Source organism: Pseudorasbora parva, chromosome 16 (assembly GCF_024679245.1).
Source record: "Pseudorasbora parva isolate DD20220531a chromosome 16, ASM2467924v1, whole genome shotgun sequence".
Taxonomy (NCBI): Eukaryota; Metazoa; Chordata; class Actinopteri; order Cypriniformes; family Gobionidae; genus Pseudorasbora; species Pseudorasbora parva.
Genome location: NC_090187.1, coordinates 20,477,353 through 20,503,161, shown reverse-complemented (window position 1 = coordinate 20,503,161; position 25,809 = coordinate 20,477,353). Strand labels below are relative to the sequence as shown.

General features: G+C 36.5%; 1 protein-coding gene across 4 annotated transcripts in view; it reads left to right on the top strand.

The window, feature by feature from the left end:
* The window catches only part of LOC137043632 (protein unc-13 homolog C), a 548,445-nt gene that overhangs the window by 158,685 nt on the left and 363,951 nt on the right, over positions 1 to 25,809 (top strand). For all 4 annotated transcript variants that reach the window (XR_010898550.1, XM_067419931.1, XM_067419930.1 and 1 more), the window contains exon 16: positions 5,803 to 5,931. Coding sequence is in view for 3 of the 4 variants with exons in the window: in XM_067419931.1 (XP_067276032.1) it covers positions 5,803 to 5,931 (129 nt within the window). In the remaining variant the exon portion in view is untranslated. The remainder of the gene's footprint in view (positions 1 to 5,802; positions 5,932 to 25,809) is intronic.

Here is a 25,809-nt window from a genome sequence, read left to right as displayed (position 1 = left end):
CTATGTGGTTTAGTTATAAAGTGTTCATTTTTATTTTGGTGTGGATCAATGAATGTATTAAAAACTACATTAAAAATGCAATTCTTAAAAACGAGGGCTGTACTTGAAGTGGTTTTGTATTATTGATATTTAAGAAAATATGAATTTATTAAACTTGTTTAGAAAAAAAATATATAAAATACATATTCATGTAATACTTTTCTTTTTATATTATTTAAAATAGATTTTTGAATGAATATGTAATTCTGATTATTTATGTTACTGACTTTAAAGGGATTTAGCCGCTGAGGAAGTGTCAGCACAAGTGCAGGAGTCAGATTACACGCATCGTGATGAGCTGAATGAGCTCTCGTGATGAGAGCTGAGGTAAACGCGTCCACGCTCGTGGCAGTAGTTCTCAGCGCGTGTTCAGTCTGGGGCATTTTCAGTTCATGCCTTTGGAAGATTAACTTTCATAGAAATTAAATTCAGAAGTTAAAATTCTCACTTTACGCCACCGGGAGCACCGTTTCCATGAATGCCTGAGCCGAGCTGAGCTGTGAGTGCGACCCCATCCTCCCCCATGTGTGAGTTGAAAACTTGCAGAAATAGGTCCCTCTGCTGGTTGTAGTCTTTAGCGTCTGGCCAAACATTTTACCGATGATGCAAATCGACGATATTTGCGTCACCGGAGTAATTTTTTCCAGAAATAAAATGCATAAATCTCTCATCTCAGGGGGATATGAGAGGGGGGAGCACAATCATTCGAATATACTCCATGGTTTCTACTGATACAAAGCCATATGCTAATCGCTGAAGTAACCCTTTAAGGAAGCCATTTTTGTTTTTATATGACAAGAAAACCAAAAAAACAGGAAGTGACATCACAGATGTAGACACTTAAATAATCTATGAACGTGGCTTGTATATTTTTATATGAATTGTCATCATCTCCTGATTTTCTTTGTTTGTCATTGACATTTAGATTTGATTGCCTGTGAACTGCAAGCATTAAGGAGCATGTTTGGATGAGTCGTACAGAGTAGACTAAGGATTTAGGAGATGATGTCACATCCACACACACACACACACACACACACATACACACACACCTAGCGCTGTCAGATCATTAGCCAGGCCTTGCATCTGATAAGAAGCGCTTCGTCATTTTAATGACTGACAGCTAGAGTGGTCTGAGCAGGCAAATCAGTGAAGCGTGGCTAAAGAGGCAGAGGAAGCCCCACCCACTGAGAGAACACCGCTGGGCAGAGAATAAAAACTCCAACTGTCACAATGCATTATGGGTAATGGAAGAGTGCCTATGCCGGGGCGATGTTTATTCCTCCCCTTAGCGTCTGCATTCAGAAACACCAACACATTAGTCAGTTACATAAGGCAAAAGAAGTGCATACTCATGTATATTCTGATCTTTTACTTATATTTTTGAGGCTGTGTTTTCAGTATCTTCTTCAGCTCCTCTACAAGGAAAGAAAAAAAGTCCACAATATACTGGAAAAACAGCGTCATCGTTTGTCATCGCTAATTAATGGCGAAAAGTATGAGGCTTTTAGCTTGCATTTTTTCCTCACATAAATGATTTCTTAAATCTTGCTTGTTTTTGATAGAGCTGTGCTGGTATATCAGACTTATGCGATGGTGAATATAAAAAAAATGTATCACAAAGACTTGCAGTCTCTTTTGAGTTGCAGGACTCTTTTGACCAGTATGCAACACCCACCTTAGTAACCACATAGCAAGTTACTATGGGCCCTATTTTAATGACCTGAGAGCAGGGTCTGAAGTGCACTTAGGGCGTGTCCGAATCCACTTTTGCTAGTTTAACGATGGTAAAAACTGTCGGTGCACCAGGTCCAAAAGTGTTGTACCTAGTCTCTTAATAATCCATGGGTTTATGTTGGGTATAATGTGCCATTGTGCATTGGGCTGAAACTAGCAAAAAACATGTATGGTGTGTCTGGCATTGGGTTGTTCCGGGGGTATGATGTGTTTGTTTGTGCCCCACTGTTTTGGCGGCTGTGGCTCAGTGGATCATGTAGGTTGTCTACAAACCGGAAGGTTGGCAGTTCAATCCCCGGTTCCCGGTGCCTTACATGGCTGACATCGGCGTCATTGTATGAATGGGTAAATGTGAGGCAATATGTAAAGCGCTTTAGATGGCCATAGGTCTCTTGAAAACGCTATATAAATGCATTCCAGTCCATTGGTTGTGTTGTTGGTAGTTCCTAGGGCATTATTATATGGTTGCTATGTAATTAGTAATGTCTGACTTACAATACTATGTTGCTATGCAGTTGCTACAAAGTGCTGGGGCTGGTTGCATAAACCACTAAGACTTCTTACAAGTTAGTCATAAATTAGTTTTCCTTATTAATGTTCATAACTTTTTAAAATCAGTTACATCATAACTTGGATTGGACTAATTTAATACCTAAAAGTAAGACTGACTATGTGTATCTTGACTGCTGGTGGATCATATTAGTCATACTCGTTTTTAGAGGCGAACAGTACTCAAGTATTTTTACTTTCCAAGTCATTTTGTTTCCCTTTCAGTCGGTCACATTCGACGTACGTCAGACTGACCGACGAATTGGGATAACTTCTATATTGAACTGCTTGAATCCTGACCGATGTCCAAACGCAGGACAGCAGTCCCACTGAAACAGTTTCAGAGGCTCCTAGGGCATATGGCATCTGTAGCCGCAGTAATGCCGCTCTGATCGCTCCATATGAGACTCCTTCAACGCTGGCTACTAGGGCTGGGACAACGCGTCGATGTCATCGATGACGTCGACGCAAAAAATACATAGACGCAAAATATGCGCGTCGATTCGTCAGACTCAAAATAAAGATGGTGGCGCCGGAGAGTAGTAGCAACCATAGATATACATAATAAAGTATATTATGTAATTAAGTATATTATTTATTATGTATATCTATGGTAGCAACACGAGTGGCTCCTCAGACTTTCAGAAGTGCAAGGCTTAAGGGTTGGCGCGCGGCGCCCACGGAGCAAGCGCTCTTATACACAGGTGCGCATGCACGCGTTTTGTTGTCACTGCTACATAAACAAATTTCTGCACACAGGAAGACAGATGTTTAAATTAAGTTACGATACCGACATCCAGTTATGGTGTCCTGCCTTTGTTTTACTGTCTATTAAAGTCTGCCGCGTTTAAGTTACGGTGTAGCCTGTGTAATGTCATACATGTTTTCATAATGCAGAATATTCACTCAGCGCGCTGTCAGGCAGTTTGGGGCTGCCCACTGCACGAGTGTGTGCACTCGAATGCCGTGACAGCGTAAGCTCACACATACAATCAGTAGTAACAGTTCGCAATTATATCCATATATCCTACCTTTTCTTGTAAACCCGATAAAATCCATGGCAATGAACGTCATCGGGGATGTTTAATCCACAAGCATTCTGAGAATTATTCCTACTTGTCGTTCACATCAATCTAAAAGTTGTCCTTTTAGGCTATAGGCGATTTTCATTCAAAGATGTAAAAGTAATTAGTAGTCTATTGTATCATTTTTTTTTACTAGATAAAAACATTAAAAACATATTGCAATAAATAATTACTCTGTTTAGCCTATGAATGGGCAATCCGATCCAGTCAGTGCTGTCATTAGAGTGTGATAGCCAAACTTAACCCTTGATTAACCAGCGGCACTATTTGCTATTTATCTTATTCCAATCACATGCATTTTTTACATGATTTGTTATTTGTTCTATTTTTTATATCTTTGCATTATATATGCAAATGTTTACTCATTAGAAATAATCTTATCTTGTTCATATAATTCAGTGTCACCTATCAACCTGTAAGTTTTGCTGCACACCAATGAAGAGACTCTTTACAAGACGTATTGTGTCCTTAATAATGGCATCAGAATGCAACCAAAGCACATGATGGTAATAAGAAGATGGCTATAATTAATTGTAAATCATCCAAAATAAATGCCATGATCATTAGATTTTATACAGGTGTTACTATATTGATTTTGTAAAAGGTGATCAGCAACCAAATATTGATAATATGGAAGTTACTGCCTTTTGCCTTGGCATGACTCCACATTTTTTGCAGACAATACAAAGGCAGAGTGCAGTAACTTCAAAATAGGGTGTGTGTGTGTGTGTGTGTGTGTGTGTGTGTGTGTGTGTGTGTGTGTGTGTGTGTGTGTGTGTGTGTGTGTGTGTGTGTGTGTGTGTGTGTGTGTGTGTGTGTGTGTGTGTGTGTGTGTGTGTGTGTGTGCGTGTGTGTGTGTGCGTATTTTGTTATGATTTTATTGAATGCATTGTTCTTGTATAGTCTTTTACTTTGGAATTTTAAGAGCAATAAACATATATTGCAATGTTAAGGAATTAGTTTTTTTCATTCAGATAATTAAATCAACATGTATAAATTGCTATTAGGCAATTAATGGGGAGATAATCGATAATCGTATCGAATCGTAACCGAATCGGACAGGGAAAATTAATCGTTAGATTAGTCGATGCATCGAAAAAATAATCGCTAGATTAATCGTTTAAAAAATAATCGTTTATCCCAGCCCTACTGGCTACATGACCGAGTCCCGGGGTTGGCGTTGCACAGTGGGTCCCTCCGTGTCTCAGTCACACCGAGGTGCCGCCAAACCTTCCGCCCGTGGACGGACTCTGTATTTCTATGGGCAGGAGTGCCCCTAGAAAAGGTATCCAGGCATGCAAATGTCTTCACGGATGCTTCATCCACCGGCTGGGGTCCCACGTACAACGGGCTTGCAGTTTCGGGTCTGTGGACGAGCCCTACCCTGCAATGGCACATCAACTGCCTGGAGTTGTTAGCAGTTCTTGCACTGGGCCGCTTCAAAACGCTGCTACATGGCAAGCACGTTCTGGTCCATACACATGCTTTTTATTCTGTAGATGTGGTGTTTCGTCAGTCGATGATGTCAAGATGCGCACACGATCGTTTTCTGGGCCTGGTGTCTATAAAAGCTTTTCTTTGACTAATAAGGATGTTTTCAGCTCTGAAACTCAGAAGGATATTCTTATATTACCATGACCTTTTATATATTAAAAGCTCAAGGGAAAGTTGATTTCTCAATTCATCACCCATTTGGTATGTCAATCTTTTGCAGCAATTACAGCAGCACATCTCTGGCATATTGTCAATATATTTCCTCTGATTAATGTTATACCATGCCTTCTGCAACTGAAGCCAAAGGCTTTTTTTTGTCCAGTTTATTTCACAACTCATCCCAAATGCTCTGTGGGGTTTAGATCTGGACTTTGAGGGGGCCATTCCCATAATTTTCAATGTTCCAACAGATTTCTTCCATAACCAAATATGAGTTATTTCTAGTAATAATTAGAAGAATGTTTCGAGTCATTGTCCTCTTGGAAAATAAATCCAGGCCCAATAAGATGACTCCCAGATACCAAGTGGTCAAATTATTTTGGCCTGTATAGTATGTGTGTGTTGTATAGTGCAATTAGAAAACAAATAAATCAATAAATACATATATTTTTCCCTGAAAGATTTTCCCTGACACCATAATAGTGAAAAACACCCTAGCAACCACATCGCTATCAATCAGTGCATTCACATAGTTACATTGAATTATTTTCAGGAGACCATATAAACTTTAAATTACACGCTATACCTTATAAACCACATACATCATAATTACTGATTATATATATATATATATATATATATATATATATATATATATATATATATATTGTGATTAACCATTTTAAGCATGTGTGTGTGTTGTATTTTACTAATACTGTGGGTTTTTTGTGTGTTCTAGGTGCAGGAGCTGCAGAATCCTCCCAGGGCCAGTATGGTAGTTAAAGACTGTGTGAAGGCCTGTCTGGACTCCACCTACAAATACATTTTTGACAACTGCCATGAACTCTACAACCAGCTACTGGACCAGGTAAGAGCAGAGACTAAGGAGCTAAGATCAGTTTGACCACAAACATACTCAAGTACATGCAATTAACATTTCCACAAGGCATGCGTTAGTGGGCAATAACATAGACTGGCATCTTCTATTGTCAGTTTTCTCTTTCTCTCAGTTTTCTCAAGTGATCTGTGCTCTAAGGATGTTTCAACTGGCCTGGGGTGCGTTCCCCAAAAGCATCGTTAGCCAACTATGGTCGCAAGTTCCGTTGTTATCATCATAGTTCAATGAGTCAGTGTTTTCGAAACCATAGTTCCAACAAACAATCACAAAGAACATCGCAAAGTTGCATGGTTAGAATGAGAGCTCTCCACCTGTGGTTAGAAGTAAAGTTCTCTGTGGACTAAATAAATCCTTACCTTGATCAAAATAATCAAGCTGGCATATAGTACAATATATTGCCCTATCTGTCCATTGCAAATACTGTTAAATTTCAGAAGAGCTTCTTTTCGTTCCTATTGTCGAGCCCTAGTTGTTGACGTGTGTAGTGACAACCTGAATAATAACACATGCTGTTTAAATGTGTCATGAACTGGCTTTTTTATTTTTTTATACTGTTGTCTGAGGTCAACTAATGATGTTTGTGTGGTTTTTACATTCAAAAACATCATAACTAATATGTAATAGGCTATTTTCTACACTGGTTTTAGTGCTCTCTCCAAAACGCTTGTTTTTGATGGACGTGACGCACTGGAGACTTGGAAGTAAACACCCAAGGCAAGGAATGGATAAGATTTGCATATTTAATGAGCTTAAGCTCCCCTGTTCAGTTCAGTTCACACAGGGGAGGGGTTGTTTTGAAAGCTGCAACCAGAATAAACATCTTTATCAAACAGACACAATGATTTATTTCTCCTCCACCCGCAATTTTTTGGACTATTATTTTTATATTACAGAGCCTGCATGATTGGTCGATATAAGCGCATACCACGTTTTTATTAATAACAGTCTATATAGTGTTCTGATTGATTTAAGTAATTGTTTAATTTAAGTATTTGACAACTGACAACACAGGTAATCATTAAAAATTTTACTTATATGCTCCTGGAAATCAATTGCAAGGAGCCCCTTAATGGAAAATGTAATTTCTGACCCTTTCATTGGGGAACGTCTAGCATTTTTAGTTTGTAACGTTATAGGCCTAGGTGTAAATTACTGAAATTTAAAATGAAAAATTCAACCAGGAACGATGATTTGATGATTTGCAATTATTGTTGGGTTTCCAATGAGATGAATGGTAGATAGGAAGCAAAGCTGTTTTAAAATCTTTTTAAATTCTTATCTCATTAAATTTTGTATTCCAAAAGTTTGTCTCTGGCACTCCTGCCACCTTGTATAGTAACTGTCAGTGTTACTGGACACTTATTTAACATTGTTGCCCCATTGATTCGTGTTAAAGGGATAGTTCACCCAAAAATGAAAATGTGACGTTTATCTGCTGACCCCCAGTGCATCCAACATGTAGCTGTGTTTGTTTCTTCAGTAGAACACAAATTAAGATTTTTAACTCAACCGTTGCTGTGTGTAGGTCATATAATCATGTGAATGGGTAACAATTCTATGATAGCAAAAAAAAAAAAAAAAAACATGCTTAGACAACATCCACACAGAGCCCTGTGGCTCATGACGACACTAATATCTTAAGACACAAAACGATCAGTTTGTGTGAGAAATTGAGCCGTATTTATATAATTTTTCACCTCAAACACAACACTATATCTAACAGCCTTCACTTCCGGTAAGGTCAATATACACGCTCTGGGTATATGAGCCATATGAGTGTGTATTATTGACCTTACCGGAAGTGAAGTGCATGAAGGCTATTGGATATAGCGTTGTATTTGAGGTAATATATATATATATATATATATATATATATATATATATATATATATATATATATATATATATATATATATATATATATATATATATATATATATAAATACGGATTGATTTCTCACACAGATAAACGTCACATTTTCATTTTTGTGTGAACTATCCCTTTAATTCATTGCTAGGGTCAGACAATTTTTTTTCCTATCTTTTTTATTTTGTATTAAACCACATAGCTTGTCGTTAATTAATTAGATAAAAATATGCTGTGATTTGTGGTTTAAAAATGGATTTATCTAATTTTACATGTATACACAGACATTTCATGGAAGCTTAGGTCATGAATATTTTTCTAAAAGTCATGGAAAAGCCATGGAAAAGTCATGGAAATTTAAGCATGGAAAGTGTGTTGCACTATTCCTGTTGAATCCAATATAGAAGAAACAACATTGTGTTTTAATCTTAAATGTCTGCAAATCCAGCATCGACCTGAGATTTGTGAACAAACGATTCTGCAGTGAAATGAAGTGAACACCATGTCTTCCCCTTGTGAGCTGGAACTTCATTAAAAATAAAGTTCAATCACACATTCCTAATATTATGATCCGAAGGAAGCTTATACAGCAACTGTTCTTCCACAACCAGGAATAGAATCTTCTTCGCAGCTCCATGAGACGGGGCTACTGAATTAGACACACTGTAGAGGCGTGTTTCGTTGTGTAATGTCGTACAGATGCCCACAAGATTGTTTTCTAGGCCTGGTGTCTATAAAAGCTTTTCTTTGACTGACAAGGACGTTTTCAGCTCTGAAATTTACAGGGTATTTCTATATTACCATGACTTTTTTTATATTAAAAGCTCTTGGGAAAGTCAATTTCTCAATTCATCACCCCTTTAAGAGCACAGACATTTGAAGGAAACTCTATCTGCACCTTGAGAATTGAGATTTGTTAAATATATACTACTGGACAACACTCTTGCAATGCATTGTCTAAGACATAACATCTGTGATCTGTGATGTGTTTGCGTCACATAGATAGCTTTAGTGTGCAGAATGAGAAAATGGTCTTTCCTCTCTGGAAGAGCACGTTTCTTCTCACCCCTGTTGTAAAGTACATGCACTGTTATGACACCATTTCTGATGATGTTAATGTGCATGGGTGTATAGTGAGTCTCTCATTACAATGTCACTTCGATCTGATCCCCTAGTCAGACACAAAAATTAAATTTTTCATGGTCCATCCACACTACACACACACACACACACACACCAGAGCATGGGCACTCTGCTGCAAAGACCGATGTCACGGTTGCTCAATGTGTCTTTAAAATCTGTTTTTTTTTTTTCTCTAGCTGTGGTGTTTTAGTGCCTGAAACACCCCAGATGTGCTTCAGACTTTCTTATGTCTGTATTTCATTGTTTTTAAGGTATATAGTGGGATAGTTCAGTTATAAATGAAGTGTCCTTCATCATTTACTCACACTCATGTTCTCCCAAACCCATGTACTTTCTTCTGTGAAGGAGATGTTTAGCAGAATATTCAAGTTACTCTTTTTCTAGGTCTTGACCAGGACTGCGTTTCCCAAAAGCATCGTAGAGCCTAAGTTGATTGTAAAAACGATCGTACGAGTGATCTTAATATTAAGGTCTGTTTCCCAAAAGCATCATAACTTAAGTTGCATTTAAAAATGATCATAGATCTGCGAGTGCTCTGGAGTAATCGTAAATCCCTAAGTGCATCGTAAGGAGACTATGAGGTCACTTGCAGGACAACTGGCGAATTGCACCCAAACTTTACTCCTGTCCAATTGCTTTATGTATATTTCTTTATACATTTTACTTGTTTTTAGTTTTATTAAATTCATTTTGAATTTATCAATAAGGAAATAATAATGAATAAAGAAAATAAAAACTACATGGACACTGAATAAATTATGGAATGAAAAGGTACACGTACATGCATAGGGATTGTATGCTTATTTTCAGTACTACAAATAGCTACCGTAAATCCTCTAATATAGGCCCAGGCCTTTATTTTACTCAAGCGCATCGTGGTCCAGGCCTTTATTGAAAGAAGGCCAGAATTAGAGGCAGGTCTCAATTTCTATTTGAGCAAATCAAACTACCAGTAGAATGAACAAAAATGAGATTTTGCGTCTATTTCAACCTATAAAATACAAGGTTCATTTATTGAAAATGTACAGTTACCATAACATTATAGTATGCATACAGAACATTAACAACAAATACCGGTAATTCAGATTAAATTCCAGTGTAGAAATATGGTAACAAATACGTAGCAAACATAGGCTACCAGAAGTGCATTGTAAACACTTAACCATACACGGTGATAATTAGGTTATTGATTCATAACAAAAGTCAACAGACACCTTACTGCTCCAAAGTTTAACGTTAACCATTCCTGTCTCATTTGGTTTGAAGTAATAAAAAAAAAAAAACTCAAATTCTGTTTAATCCTTGTCCTCCTCAGTTTCCTCCTCCTCTTCCATCTCTCCCTGTAAACTCCTCATCACTCGCGCCAGCCTCTACAACAAGTTCATTATTGTACAGCTCCTCTTCGTCCTCCTCCTGTTCCGCTGCGCGTCTGTCATCCTCATGCAGGCAATTGAAACGTCTTAATGTTACTTGCGGCCTGATGGATGAGTTCTCTCACGTCAACGCGATTTTTTTAAAGTCCTTTTTATAGAATTTTGCACCGCTGCTGTTTCTCTACCACACAACTGCAAAGTGAATAGGTAAACATACTTCATGAAGTCACAGGTGCGAGCCGCGTCACATACTTGAGACAGCCTATTGCCTTAACACAGCTGTCAATCAAACATCATGCAAATTTTTTTTTTAAAAATAGACTGTAAAAAAACTATTTTTATTTATTCCAGTATTTGAGATGTTATAATACTTTTGTAATTATGTTAAAATAATTTAAACAACTTTTATTTAACAAATATTATTATATTTGTATAATAAACTGAGGGGGCCTGTGCCCGTCAGGCCCGTCCGCTGGCTTCGCCCCTGAACGTTGGTTTGAATAATAGAACCAGCCACTATTAGAGACCAGCCTTTATTTACCTTCGGTGACAGCGAGACCGGCCAATGTTGGAAACCCAGCCACTAATAGAATACAGGCCAATATATATATATATATATATATATATATATATATATATATATATATATATATATATATATATATATATATGTCTAATCCAGTAGCCTCGCCCACCGACTCTTGGAGGGCTCGTGCTAGCTGGTCAACAACAATAAACATGCCGAGGAAGATTAAGATATTGCGCAATTCCTGGTTGTGGAAGAACACAGTCGCTGCATAAGCTTCCTTTGGATCGTACTATTAGGAATGAGTGGTTGAACTTTATTTTTAATGAAGTTCCAGCTCACATGGGAAAAACATATTCACTTTATTTCACTGCGGGAATGTTTGCAAACAAATCTCCGGTCGATGTTGGATTAGGATCCGGCATAAATGGTGCAACAAAAAAACGTGTTGTGAGTAAAACGTTTTTTTTCATATGTGACCCTGTCTGTGAAAACCCTCCTAAAGACATTTTTTGTGATTCACTGTTTTCTACATAAAATCATCCTACATAATGTAAAGAACATTCTGTTAAAATGTTACCTTGATATCTCTAATATTAACTGAGTATATATAGAGATATCAAGTTAAAGATGTGCTGAATTTCGGGCTCAGAAAATCATGTTTTTGAGAAATTCCAATGTAAACACAAGCTTATTTTTTAAACTGCAACACATTTGATGCATAATTATCCTGAATATGAGCCATATACCACATTAAAGCTGAGATTCTCCCATTTTCAGTGATATATGACACATTTATGGGACAATTCTTAAAGGGTTACTTCAGCGATTAGCATATGGCTTTGTATCAGTAGAAACCCTGGAGAATATTCAAATTATTGTGCTTTCCCCTCTCATATCTCCCTGAGACGAGAGATTTATGCATTTTATTTCTGGAAAAATTCCTCCTATGATGCAAAATGACGATTTTTGCATCATAGGAGGAATGTTTGCCCAGAGGCTAAAGACTACAGCCAGCAGAGGGAGCCATTTCCGCATGTTGTGAATCAGGCATTGGGGGATGGGAGATTACACTCAGCTGGCAGGGAGAGCTCAGCTTGCAGACAGGATCATTTAAACGGAGCTATGGTGAGCAATGTAAGTCTTTTAACTTCTCAAATTCATTTCTATGAAAGTTAAGCTTGCAAAGGCATTAACTGAAACGCGCCAGACTGAACTTGCGTTGTGAATGTATGCCGCGAATGTAGTCGCGATTACCTCAGCTCTCATCACTCCTGCAGTCAGTGCTCAGTGCTGTGAGACTCGCGCGGTGACTCACTCATTATATTGTAGTGTCTCTAACTCAGTCACAGTAATGAAGTTGTTGGCGTTGGGAATGGCCTCACAGGGCAGCGAAGCATTCTGGGAATTGTAGTCTTTCATCCCCATGGGACAAAAATACATTTTCTGTCTTTTCTCAGTCTAGAAGACACCAAATTCAAAAATAATTTCACATTTCTACTGCATTGATGACGCAGTTTAAATACAGATTCATCTTCCCAGCGCTGAAGTACCCCTTTAAAGGTTTGTAAAACAGGCCTATTTATTATGATGCGTATGTCCAAAAAGCACAAAAAACATTCAAACGAATTGGGGGTACAAGAGCTTGATTGTAGCAACAATAACCAAGTCAATTAATTGAAATTATTTGTATAACTTTATTAATAAAATTAAATATCCATGGAAAAAGTCATTCATATATAAATTAATTAATATATTACATTTCAGTAGAAAATCTCTAACTTAAATTATTTTACTGGGCTACATTAAGTACAGAACTGGCTTAAAAATGAAGAGGAGGATAGTTCACCCAAAAATGAAAATTCTGTCATCATTTATTTACCCTCATGTACCCTCAACCTGCACTTTCGTCAATAAACCCAGTTTTATTGAAGAAAAAAACAATTACCAAGTCAATTAATTGAAATTATTTGTATAACTTTATTAATAAAATTAAATATCCATGGAAAAAGTCATTAATATATAAATTAATAAATATATTACATTTCAGTAGAAAATATCTAACTTAAAATATTTTACTGGGCTGCATTAAGTACAGTACTGGCATACAAATAAAGAGAAGGATACCCAAAGGATACCCAAAAATGAAAATTCTGTCATCATTTATTTACCCTCATGTACCCTCAACCTGCACTTTCTTCAATAAACCCGGTTATATCATTATTCGGGGTAATTCCACCGAGATTAATATTGGAAAAGCTGTTTTTTTCTGTTCCTGCTCACGTTTAAGTGCTGCCATGTCAAAAAGCCTAGATAACTTAATTCATTAATCCAGTGTTTCCCAACCTTTTTTCAGTCATGGCGCTCTTTGGAAATGTTCTAAATTTTGTGGCACCCCCTCGCATAGGTTACGCTAGGGGTGTAATGGTACAGATTGCTCACGATTCGGTTTTAGGTTCACAGTTTCAGGTTCATGGTTTCTGTATGGTTCGGTATTTGCTATGTTCATGGAAAAAAGGACTACTGTAAAATAAAAATAAAGAAAAGAACAAATCACTTAAATACAAGGAGCAGCACAAATAATTACTATTGAAAAAAAAGATAATAAAATATATATTTTTTTCTTTTCAGGTAGGTCTAACATTAGTTTTAGGTAAATAACTTGAATAAAGTAATCAAATGAAAAATTACTGCATATTTAACTGTTTAAATTAAATATTAATCCTTATTAGACTTGCTTGGATACTCATCAAGATGGACATGTTGACATAGGCTACTTGTGTGAGTTTGTCCGTTCAAGCGCAAGACTTGAAAGAGAACTCAATAGATGCGCGCTGTGAGACGTGCATGTGCGTTTTCGATGACCGCACAGAGACAAATCTTCTCACATCGCAATCGCATGTGAGTTCTCAATCGTGTCTTCTGGCTCTACACCTGTATTCATATTCGAAGATATGGCAGCACTCACATGCATTGAACAAAGTTTACTAAGAGAGACCGTTTGCCCACGTTTTTCTTATTTTTTATTATCGCTGTTGTTGTAATGTATAACTGAGGAGCCAACACGTGTATCCATCGACAGAAACATACATAAAGCATTATTTTCAAGTTACAACCTATATTAAAGATGCGTCATCTGATGTGAGATGAACCGCGATGCAAAGTGTGTGCTGAAACCTTTTACACCCCGCGCACCCTGGTTGGGAAACATTAATCTGATGCACCACCATCAACAACATGTTTTATATTGACACATAGCAGGCCTAATATGACTTTAAATTAAGATGGTTATTGTTGGCACAATGTTGAGCTACAAATCAAAGAAGAAAATATTAAAATAATGGCGATGAAACGAAAATATCGCACTAGACATCGGAACCCGGCTTAAGTTGCAATGACCTGATTGCCGCTCGTGCCGATTGATATTAATGTCTTTCTTTTCCTAATGGTAAAAAAAAAAGAAGTTCCTGAACCGATCTATCATACGAATCAGCTGGTGTCGTTGCGCTGAAAACCCCCTGAGATGATTCAAATCGATGTTTAGGGAGCCCGCATCCGATATTTTTTTTGTGTAAAAGTATAAAGTGTAGTGTCAATAAAATCACTAATTTCAGTATTTATAATGTTATGAATTAAAAATGTAGTATTGTATCTCAAACCCCTTGGTATAATTTATCATTTACAGCAATAAACACAAATTACCTATTTTTGTCATTTTTTGTATTTTTTTACCTATTTTTGTCACTTTGATGATCAAAAACTTATAATTAAATTATAATTTTGCAACTTTAGCCGGTGTTTCACAGACGGGGTCACATATGTGATAGTATTGCATTGTTATAGATTGTTTTGCTTATGTGTACGTATCTAACAGAAACATACCTTTAGCATGCTGGACTCAGACATGTATGGGCAAGGGCTCGCAAACCCCGGGAGGTCGATGAATCTCATTATATTCCATTCATGTTCTGCTATACTCTCTCTCTAAATTTCTTTGTAATGTGATTATTTTTATGGCCATTAAAGGGAAAGTTCACTCAAAAATGAAAATTCTGTCGTCATTTACTTGCCCTCAAGTTGTTCCAAACCTATTAGTTTCTTTCTTCTGCTGAACACACAAGAAGATATTTTGCAGAATGCCAAACAGTTACCAAACAGTTGATGGACCCATGTGACTTCCATATTAAGTCAATGGCTTCCATCAACTGTTTGCTTACCCCTTATTCTTCAAAATACCTTTTTTTTGTGATCAGTAGAAGAAAGAAATTCATACAGGTTTGGAATAACTTTTTCATTTTTGGGTGAACTAGTTCTGAACCAGCACTGAAGAAAACTCAATTGCTACTTCTGGTTCACTTGGACTTTAAGACACAAAAAAATCGGTTTGTGCAAGAATTTATATAATTTTTTACCTCTAATTCGTCACTATGTCCAACAGCCCAGCGATCACTTCCGGTGAGTGAGGTCAATGTACTCGATCTGGCGTACTTAACACAAGCACCGGAAGTGATCGTGCACTGGTTTATTTTTATTTTTATGCATGTGTGGTTTAAAGGCCTTAAGTCTTTGAACCCCAATAACAATACTTTCTTTTTTTTTTATATATAAACAAAGTTATAAAGTTATAAACAAAACATTTTTTAACAATAAAATAGTTTTTTGTAACAATAGTAAATAACACTAATAACACAATAACACTGATCTTATCCTGCAGAAAACAGTGTTTATGTGTTTCTTCATTCATCGAGCTTGCAAGAGCAGAACTGGAAGATAGATGCTCATCCATTGAACTAAAATGTGTAGCTCATCTGCTAAAGAGCCAAAGTTTCACTCTCACTAGTGGAGAGGTTTATTTTTAGTTGCTTTTGGAGCAGAACTGACCCATCTTTTTCTTTAATTGAGGCAACATGGAGTGTAAAATAGGGTTTTATTTGGTGCTACAGAAATGGGCACATTAAATGCTCCTCCTCTGGATGTCTTATATATAAAATATAACGGCGTCATTAAGAGGTGGGTTGGTATGTTATATAATCATGTCAAAAAGCTCTTAAGACACGTTTGAGGGGGTCAGAAACAACCAAATCCTGTTAGTGTGATGCAAATGAAGGAGATACGTGGAAATACGTATCAGAGAGAGAGGGAGAGAGGGAGAGAGGGAGAGAGAGAGAGAGAGAGAGGGGGGGGGGGAGGGAGAGGGAGAGGGAGAGAGATTTTTTTGGGTTGGTGGAAATAAGATGAGACACTGGGTCAAACAACTGGCATCATATTCAGAGTGATAAAGAGATGAAGGAAGAAATTTAATCTTAAGAAATTAAGCTTAATGTATTAGCCTATTTTATTATTTTCCTGCCAATTAAACACATTTGTATTAATAGTCTCATAAATTACATTTCATAAATTCATATATAATGTGTATAATGTGTATATCATATACTCTGATCAGGCATAACATTATGACCACACAGGCCTGCCTTCACTCCCGATGTGCATCAATGAGCCCATGACAATGTTATATGTTGACCCACTAGAGAAAAAATATATCTGGTGTTTGAATAATTTTTGGTTTGGCTGTATTTATACAGTATATATGTTATAATATAATATTAAATTATGTTTTTATGATAAAACTTGAATGTTTGTTTATTATTTTATTGTAATATTAATTTTACTGTTTTAATGCAGATTTAAAGGGGACCTATTATGCAAAATTTAAATTTATAAAGTGTTTTAAAGAGATGCTCAAAATTTAAAGAGATGCGTTTTTAGTCTTGATTTAAACTGACAGAGTGTGTCTGCCTCCCGAACAATGCTAGGAAGACTGTTCAAGAGTTTAGGTGCTAAATAGGAAAAGGATCGACCCCCTGCAGTTGATTTAGATATTCTAGGTATTATCAACTGGCCAGAGTTTTGAGACCGCAATAGACGTGATGGAGTATAATGTGTTAAGCGCTCGCTCAAGTAATAGGGAGGTAAACCATTTAGTGCTTTGTAATTAATAAGTACGATTTGACAGAACTGGGCTAATATATTCATACTTCCTGGTTCTAGTAAGAATTTGAGCTGCTGCGTTTTGGACCAGTTGGAGTTTGTTTATTAAGCGAGCAGAGCAACCACCCAGTAGATGATTACAATAATCTAGCCTTGAGTTCATGAACGCATGTACTAACTGTTCAGTATTTTGCATTGAAAGCATGTGCCGTAATTTAGATATATTTTTAAGATGGTAGAATGCAGTTTTACAGATGCTAAAAACGTGGCTTTCAAATGAAAGATTGGTATCAAAGAGCACACCCAGGTTCCTCACTGACGATGAGGGCTTGACAGAGCAGTCATTGAGTGTTAGACAGTATTCTATTTCTAGGTTACTACTTGTGGAGCTTTTCTGTTCAATAATTAAAAATTCAGTTTTATCTGAAATAAGTTGCAGGAAATTACTATTCATCCAATTTTTTTTATATCAGCTATGCATTCCATTCATCTTGTGAATTGGTAAGTTTCGTCAGGGCGTGAGGAAATATAGAGCTGAGTATCGTCAGCATAACAATGATAACAAACGGCATGCTTCCTAATGATATCTCCCAGTGGTAGCATATACAGGGTGAAAAGCAACGGTCCTAACACTGAGCCTTGCGGTACTCCATACTGAGCTTGTGATCAGTGTGACATCTTTTCATTTACTGCTAAAAAGTGATAACGGTCAGATAAGTACGATTTAAACCATGCCAATGCAATTCCACTAATGCCAACATAATTTTTGAGTCTTTTCAAAAGAATATTGTGATCAATAGTATCGAATGCAGCCCTAAGATCGAGAAACGCTAATAGAGAGATACAGCCACAATCAGATGATAAGAGTAAATCATTTGCAACTCTAATGAGAGCAGTCTCAGTACTATGATATGGTTTAAATCCTGTCTGGAAATCCTCACATATACCATTTCTTTCTAAAAAGGAACATAATTGTGAAGACAGCCTTTTCTAGTATTTTTAATAGAAAGGTAGATTCAAGATTGGCCTGTAATTGACTGATTCTTTAGGATCAAGTTGTGTTTTTATTACCTTTAGTTATAAGTGGTTTAATTATAGCCAACTTAAATGTTTTCGGTACATATCCTAATATCAAGGATGAATTAATAATATTAAGCAGAAGATCTATGACCTCTGGAAGCATCTCTTTTAATAGCGTAGTCGGTATAGGGTCAAGCATACATGTTGTTGATTTTGATGATTTAACAAGTTTAGCCAATTCTTATCCTCCTATACCAGTGAATGAGTGTAATTTTTCCTCAGTGACACTACAATGTAGCCTGAAATGCCAGACCCACATCAAGATGTTTGGTCTGGAAACTCACCATTGACAGGGCTCAATCCGAAGGGCGGGATATAAACGGTTGTCTTTCAGACTCCCTCTGCACGTGATAGGATAATGCTACAACCAACCAGAGCAACGAAGGGGAAACAGAGCTTGTTGATAGATTAAACATTCGCCGTATCCGGTCGGTAAAACTCTGAACACATTTAAGAATGACTTCAGTGCCATTCTTTGTCGAATATTCTTTGAATATTCTATTCGAATATTCGTTTATTTAAATTAGGTATTTTGAGAAAATGAGAGAGATGTTTCTTTTTTTCTCTCAACATGTCATCACCGTTTAATACCATTTTGATAATCTGCTAACTATTTCATTACTCCTTTTAACAGGGAGGGGATCAGAGAAACAGACTGCCGTTGAAATTGTACTTGGGAGTATACACACCTCTTTAATGTTAATTTTGGTGATCTCTGACAGGCGAAGTCAAACATCATTAGTGCCAACGTGAATAATAATCTTGAATGTACGATTAGCTTTAGCCAGCACTTTTAAATTTGCTTTGATGTCAGGCACTCTGGCTCCCAGTAAACATGGTAAACATATGGTGGTTGGTGTCTCTATTTTCACATTCCGTGTAATAGAATCGGCAATAACTAGGACACTTTCAACAGGATCCTCAGTGGGTACGTCACTGATTGGGGAGAACCTGTTTGATGTTCTAATCGGAGCAGAAGAGTGTTTTTTTGACCCGCAACTATGCTTTCTCATCGTCACCCAGCCCTGCTGCAAGGGTTCTACAGCCGGAACCAAACAATGTACCGAGTTCACTAAGCTAGTTGCATCCAAAGCAGTATCTAAAGCTGTTATATTCTCAATACTCTCACATAAAGTCTGGATGCGTGTCTCTAAATCTGAAATCTTCTCTGTCAGCCTGATTAATTCCTTACATTTATCACATAAAGCCCTATTTGCCAACGGAGATCGATATGCTAAACATGTAGCATTCAGTGCAAGTGACAATGACAGGAGAAGAAGACATGACTTACCATATTTGTTGATGAATCCAAAACTTACCACAGTTGTTTGATGGAGTCTACTTAATAATCCAAATCACTACAGTTGTTTAAAGAACACGTTTGTGGGCTGCAGTGGCTCAGTTGTTCATGTAGTTTGTCTATAAACCGGAAGGTTGGTCGTCCGATCCCTGGTTCCACATGATGGAATGTATGATTGGGTGAATGTCAGGCAAAAATGTAAAGTGCTTTGGGTGGCCATAGAGTCTGTTAAAAGTGCTATATAAATGCAGTCCAGTATTGAACCGTTTGGTACGGCATTCCCGGTTCAATACGCACTGGTCAATTTTGTTTTTTTTTGGTTTTGCATTTAATAAATTATTTCCATTTCTCTCCGTTTGAAATATTTCTCTCAGTTTATTTGGGCTCTGTTTGAGTGTGCCTGTGAGTCTATGCGCTGACATGAGCAAATATCCAATCATATGCACTAAAATTAGGGGGTGTTAGCTACGTTTTAAAGCCTTGCCGGTTAAACATGTCAATGTTTAAAAAAAGTTAAGCGTTTTGCATTGAGCGTGCGCACTAAACGTCTGTAAAACACACGTGATTACTGGACAGTCTTACTGCACTAATACTCTCAAAAACACACAAGGTTAACATATAAATGCAGTCGGTTATGTCTAAAGTGAAAGTAAAATTGAGTGCATCTATGAGATGAGTGCAGGTCTTCAATTGACAGCAGTGCAGCCTATAGTGAACATGTTGTCCTTAAAGGGACAGTTCACCTCTAAAATGATTTTAATAATAAATAAATAACTAAAAACAACTTTAATACAGTAGCTTTTAATCAATGTTGCATATTGAAGGATATGTAGTTTTAATTTTAGCCTGCATTTATTCATTCAAATTCCTACTTAAATGCTACTGTACATCTCTGAGCTGAAATCTTAATATATATTTAGTTTATATTATACAGTATACTGGGAATGTGTACAAGGGTTTTTTTAAAGTAAAGTTTTCATTTAAGTAAGGGTTTTCAAGTCTTTTAAGTGAAATAAAGAAAGAGTATTGCAATAAAAACATTTTCTCCTTAACCTTTTTCTGTTCCTGTCGCCTAAGAATAGAATACTAAAAAAAAATCAAACCGAAAAACGTGGTTAAAAACCGAGGTATGTATTGAACAGTGGACTAACTGTATTGTTGCATCCCCAATCCACCTAATCCACTTTCCTACCAATTTGATTTAGCAATAAATTGCACATACTGCAAAAGTGGCAATTAGTAATTGCAGGTAGCTGTGAGTCTTTACACAATGCACATCTTTAAACTTATTTAATATAATTATGGACAGTGGTTCCACACAAGCTAATTATTTTTTTATTAACATTAATTGCTTTTTTTTTAATCTATGCAATAGGGCTGTACTAGAATAATCGAATATTCGAATATTTGTTCGGTGAGGTGGCATTCGATTTTCAGTTTTGAGATTCGAATATTCGTTTTTTTTTTTTCAACACGTGACTTCCGTCGCGGACTCATTCTCACTCATGCTTGAAATAATAATAATACATTTTAAAAAAACGCAGCAACATGCTTTCAATAAAAGCATTGCGCATTTTAAAGATTTAAATTAACAAAAAGTCAGAATAAGACAAAATAAATCCCTTATATAGAATAAAACTAATTGTAATAGATATTACATTTTGTGTCATTTTAAAAACAATTAATTTATTCTTATTCAACTGTTTATAAGGATGCTACCGTGTTCTTTATTTATTACAGTTCATTGAAATCACTGTGTGTTACTAATTTAATTTCTGTTTTGGGATTCATTTGTTTTAAAGAAAGGTTCGTTATTAATACCTCAACAGACTTTGTGTTTTGTATCACTTGTGCACTGTCCGTTTTCGGAGCATAAACCTGCCCGTGTAATGCGTACCGGAAACTGTTCTATTTAAAAGATTATTAAATGTTTACCCAGTGGAGTTGTTACGTGCAGTTTTTCATACCTGTGTAGTGGGCACTAAGAGGTTTTTAATTCTTGGTCCAATGACTCTTTCTCGGTTTGCAAACATCTTCAGTTTTCCAGAGTATCCATACAGCTTGGCAAAGAATCTTGACACCAATGGGATTGGCTTAATTCTTTCAAATTCTGCACAGATCTACAAACACCTGAAACGAAATACCAGAAGTCTAACAGTAAACAAATTTAACTTAAACTAGAGCGCACAAACAAAATTTTATAAGTAAATAAATAAATAAAATAAAAAATAGTGCCAATTCAAGGACAGGTTGCTTGAATGGTGGGTTCGTTAGCCCATTACTCTTAATGGAAAACCCCACAACAAAACATAAACAGGCACTTTAACATTTCGCTTTGAAACCAAATATTCTGCGATCATCTTCTGAGCTTTTAGCTCGTGATGAATGAGATCTGACTCCTGCTGCTGGTCTGTGTTGTGCTAAATTTTTATTTGTAGTGTAAATTAAAAATATAAAATGACGGTGGGGGCAGTGCCGCGGTTGCACCGGCAACACAGACTTGGGCAGAAAGCCCAATTTAAATGTTATTATCAATTTAAATGAATCTGCAAAATATGGAAGCTTGTCACTGGGCCAAAACAAACCTGTGTGTTTTGTATCACTAATGCAATGTCCGTTCTCAGAGCATATAAGCCCTCCCATCTTGAGTCTTTTTGAGATTCCTGCCTATGAATGTGTTTAGCTCCCTCCCTCTGAATATTCGGTGTTGCTTACTACCGAAGATTCAAAGGCCAAAATGTGTTATTCGGACCAGACTTAAGGCCTTTGCACACTGAATCCGAAATTTCTCAGTGTGCAAAGGTCTTTAGTATTGCCACTGTCTTTTCTGTTAGTCTGCTCACAGCTAATACTATATCAGTGCAATAAGTACTGTAGCAGAATTCATAAAACTTTAGGGTAAAAAGAACAGTGCCACAAAGTCATTTTTTGAGTGTAGAGTTAAGAGTTAATTACAGTGATATGCAGAGGACTAGATGATTATAGAGAGATATTTTACATCCAACTACTTTAAGCAGAGTGTCTCAATGCTTACTTTTATACAACAATTAGACAAAACCTTTCAAAAACATAGCAACAACAAATTAATACATTTAAGTAAGTATGCTAGAGTCCATTATGTGTGTGTGTGTGTGTGTGTGTGTGTGTGTGTGTGTGTGTGTGTGTGTGTGTGTGTGTGTGTGTGTGTGTGTGTGTGTGTGTGTGTGTGTGTGTGTGTGTGTGTGTGTGTGTGTGTGTGTTTGGGGGGAGGGGGGCTCTACCTTACCTTACTCGGAATCAAATATAGCAATATCCAAAACCCTTGTCCTTGTGGGGAAATTTTTTGGTCCTCATTTTGGTCCTCAACAGCTTATAATTCATACTTAAGGAATATGTATGATATTTATGATACTTTGGAGTAGGGTTAGGGTTATAGGGTAGAATATACAGTTTATACAGTATAAAAATCAGATCTAGAAAAAATCATATTCCTACCAATATACAGTGCCTTGCGAAAGTATTCGTCCCCCTTGAACTTTGCGACCTTTTGCCACATTTCAGGCTTCAAACATAATGATATGAAACTGTATCTTTTTGTGAAGAATCAACAACAAGTGGGACACAATCATGAAGTGGAATGAAATTTAATGGATATTTCAAACTTTTTTAACAAATCAAAAACTGAAAAATTGGGCGTGCAAAATTATTCGGCCCCTTTATTTTCAGTGCAGCAAACTCTCTCCAGAAGTTCAGTGAGGATCTCTGAATGATCCAATGTTGACCTAAATGACTAATGATGATAAATAGAATCCACCTGTGTGTAATCAAGTGCAATCAAAAATAAATGCACCTGCACTGTGATAGTCTCAGAGGTCCGTTTAAAGTGCAGAGAGCATCATGAAGAACAAGGAACACACCAGGCAGGTCCAAGATACTGTTATGGAGTATCTTATATGGAGTATATTATGGAGTATATTGTTCTGGCCTTTCTGGAATAGTGGCAAGAAGAAAGCCATTTTGTTTAAAGTTTGCCATAAGACACCTGGGAGACACACCAAACATGTGGAAGAAGGTGCTCTGGTCAGATGAAACCAAAATTGAACTTTATGGCAAAAAGGCAAAACATTATGTTTGGCGTAAAAGCAACACAGCTCATCACCCTGAACACACCATCCCCACTGTCAAACATGGTGGTGGCAGCATCATGGTTTGGGCCTGCTTTTCTTCAGCAGGGACAGGGAAGATGGTTAAAATTGATGGGAAGATGGATGGAGCCAAATACAGGATCATTCTGGAAGAAAACCTGATGGATTCTGCAAAAGACCTGAGACTGGGACGGAGATATTTCTTCCAACAAGACAATGATCCGAAACATAAAGCAAAATCTACAATGGAATGGTTAAAAAATAAACATATCCAGGTGTTAGAATGACCAAGTCAAAGTTAAGACCTAAATCCAATGGCGAATTTGCGGAAAGAACTGAAAACTGCTGTTCACAAACGCTCTCCATCCAACCTCACTGAGCTCGAGCTGTTCTGCAAGGAGGAATGGGCAAAAATTTCAGTCTACCCCAGTCATACCCCAAGCAACTTACAGCTGTAATCGTAGCAAAAGGTGGCGCAACAAAGTATTAACTTAAGGGGGCCGAATAATTTTGCACGTCCAATTTTTAAGTTTTTAATTTGTTAAAAAAGTTTGAAATATCCAATATTTTTTTTTCCACTTCATGATTGTGCCCCACTTTTTGTTGCTTCTTTACAAAAAAAATAGAGTTTTATATCTTTATGTTTGAAGCCTGAAATTTGGCAAAAGGTCGCAAAGTTCAAGGGGGGCGAATACTTTCGCAAGGCACTGTATATATATATATATATATATATATATATATATATATATATATATATATATATATATATATATATATATATATATCTATATATATATATATATATATATATATATATATATATATATATATAAAATAGAAGGCAAACTTTTTTTTTAGAAGAACATGCATTGATTAATCATGCACAAGAAGAGAAATAAAGGTAAGAGAACAGAGAAATATTATCATATAAATCCTTTCTAAATTATCTGGTTGCAATCCGTTTAGATTTCAATCAGTTAAGAGCACTAAATTATAGTTATCTCATCTTTAATTCAAACACATGCACAATACATAAGAATAAAATATTTATCTTTTCTCCTTTTTCTACACTGGAATTTGGTCCTCAGTTTTACAACAATCAGTTCTCTTATAACATCTGACACACACACACACACACACACACACACACACACACACACACACACACACACACACACACACACACACACTTGTGTGCCCCGAGGAAAATCCATCCCCAAAACTCACATTTAGGTGAAGTGACTCAGCTGCATGAGAAATATTATGAATTCGGAACCACACACTATAGCATTCTACTCTTATTATTTTCTATGTATCTTTCTATGGCAAAAATAGTACAATTATTATGTTAGTGTACTGTTTGGAAATTCAGCAATAGTATTTGTGGGAGGGTGTTTCTACTGTTTGGAAATTCAGCAATAGTATTTGTGTAGAGAGGGTGTCATTGTGTGTGTGTGTCATCCTTTGTCTTGTAGTGATGACCTCACTCCTGTCTCAGTGGTTGTGGGTGGTCTTTCGTGTCATTGTTGCTGTGAACTTGCATACGAGATGACACACCGACACAGTCAAAAAGCAAATAAAAATCATGATCAAAGTAAAGCTAAATGATCCAAACAAGCCATCAGGAGGAATTAATTCAGTAACTAGACTTTTATATTTTCTGAAGAACGTTATTTGTGTTGGCTTGTGATTCTAGGATGTTGTGGCTGGTTGCCAGGGTGTTTCTATGCATATCATAAGGCATTTTGGACATTTCTATGTGGTTGGTATGTTTATGTAGTTGCTAGAGTATTTATATATGGTTTCTGATAATTGCTATGCAGTTGATCGCAGTAGTCTTGCTGTTAGTTTAATCTAATTCAGCATATATTACTCAATGCCCTCAAGGAACTGCTTTTTCCTTCACTAAAACTGTTTTGCACACTCATACCACATACAGACCCATAAAAACAACACAGACGTCAGCATATCCAGAGAAACTCGCTTATGAGTCACTTACTAGGCTACAACTAGGTTTTTAGAACTGATTTTATATGTGCATGCAATACATTATTGTTGGATTTACTGTAAATTTAGAGACATATATGTAAATCTTAACATATTTAACCAGGTTAAGTTGACATACTCACTGCTGTGGCCTTACAAGAAATGCCATGAGTGAGAAAAGGAGGGGAAAAAAATATTATCCTTGTACAGTGCATGTTACATAATCCATGATGCATTTTTAGTAAATGCTGTTCAAATATGTTTATGTTAACCAGCACTTTCAAGGACAGATACATAGAAATCAGATGTTTGGGGTTGAAAAGTTTTTTTTATTTATTTTTTGTTAAAGGGGTCATATAATGGTACATGCACTTTTACAAGCTGATTGAATGAAAATGTGTGTTTGCTGTGCCTGTACACAACTATCCTATAATGATAAAAATCCATCAAGTGTTTTTTTT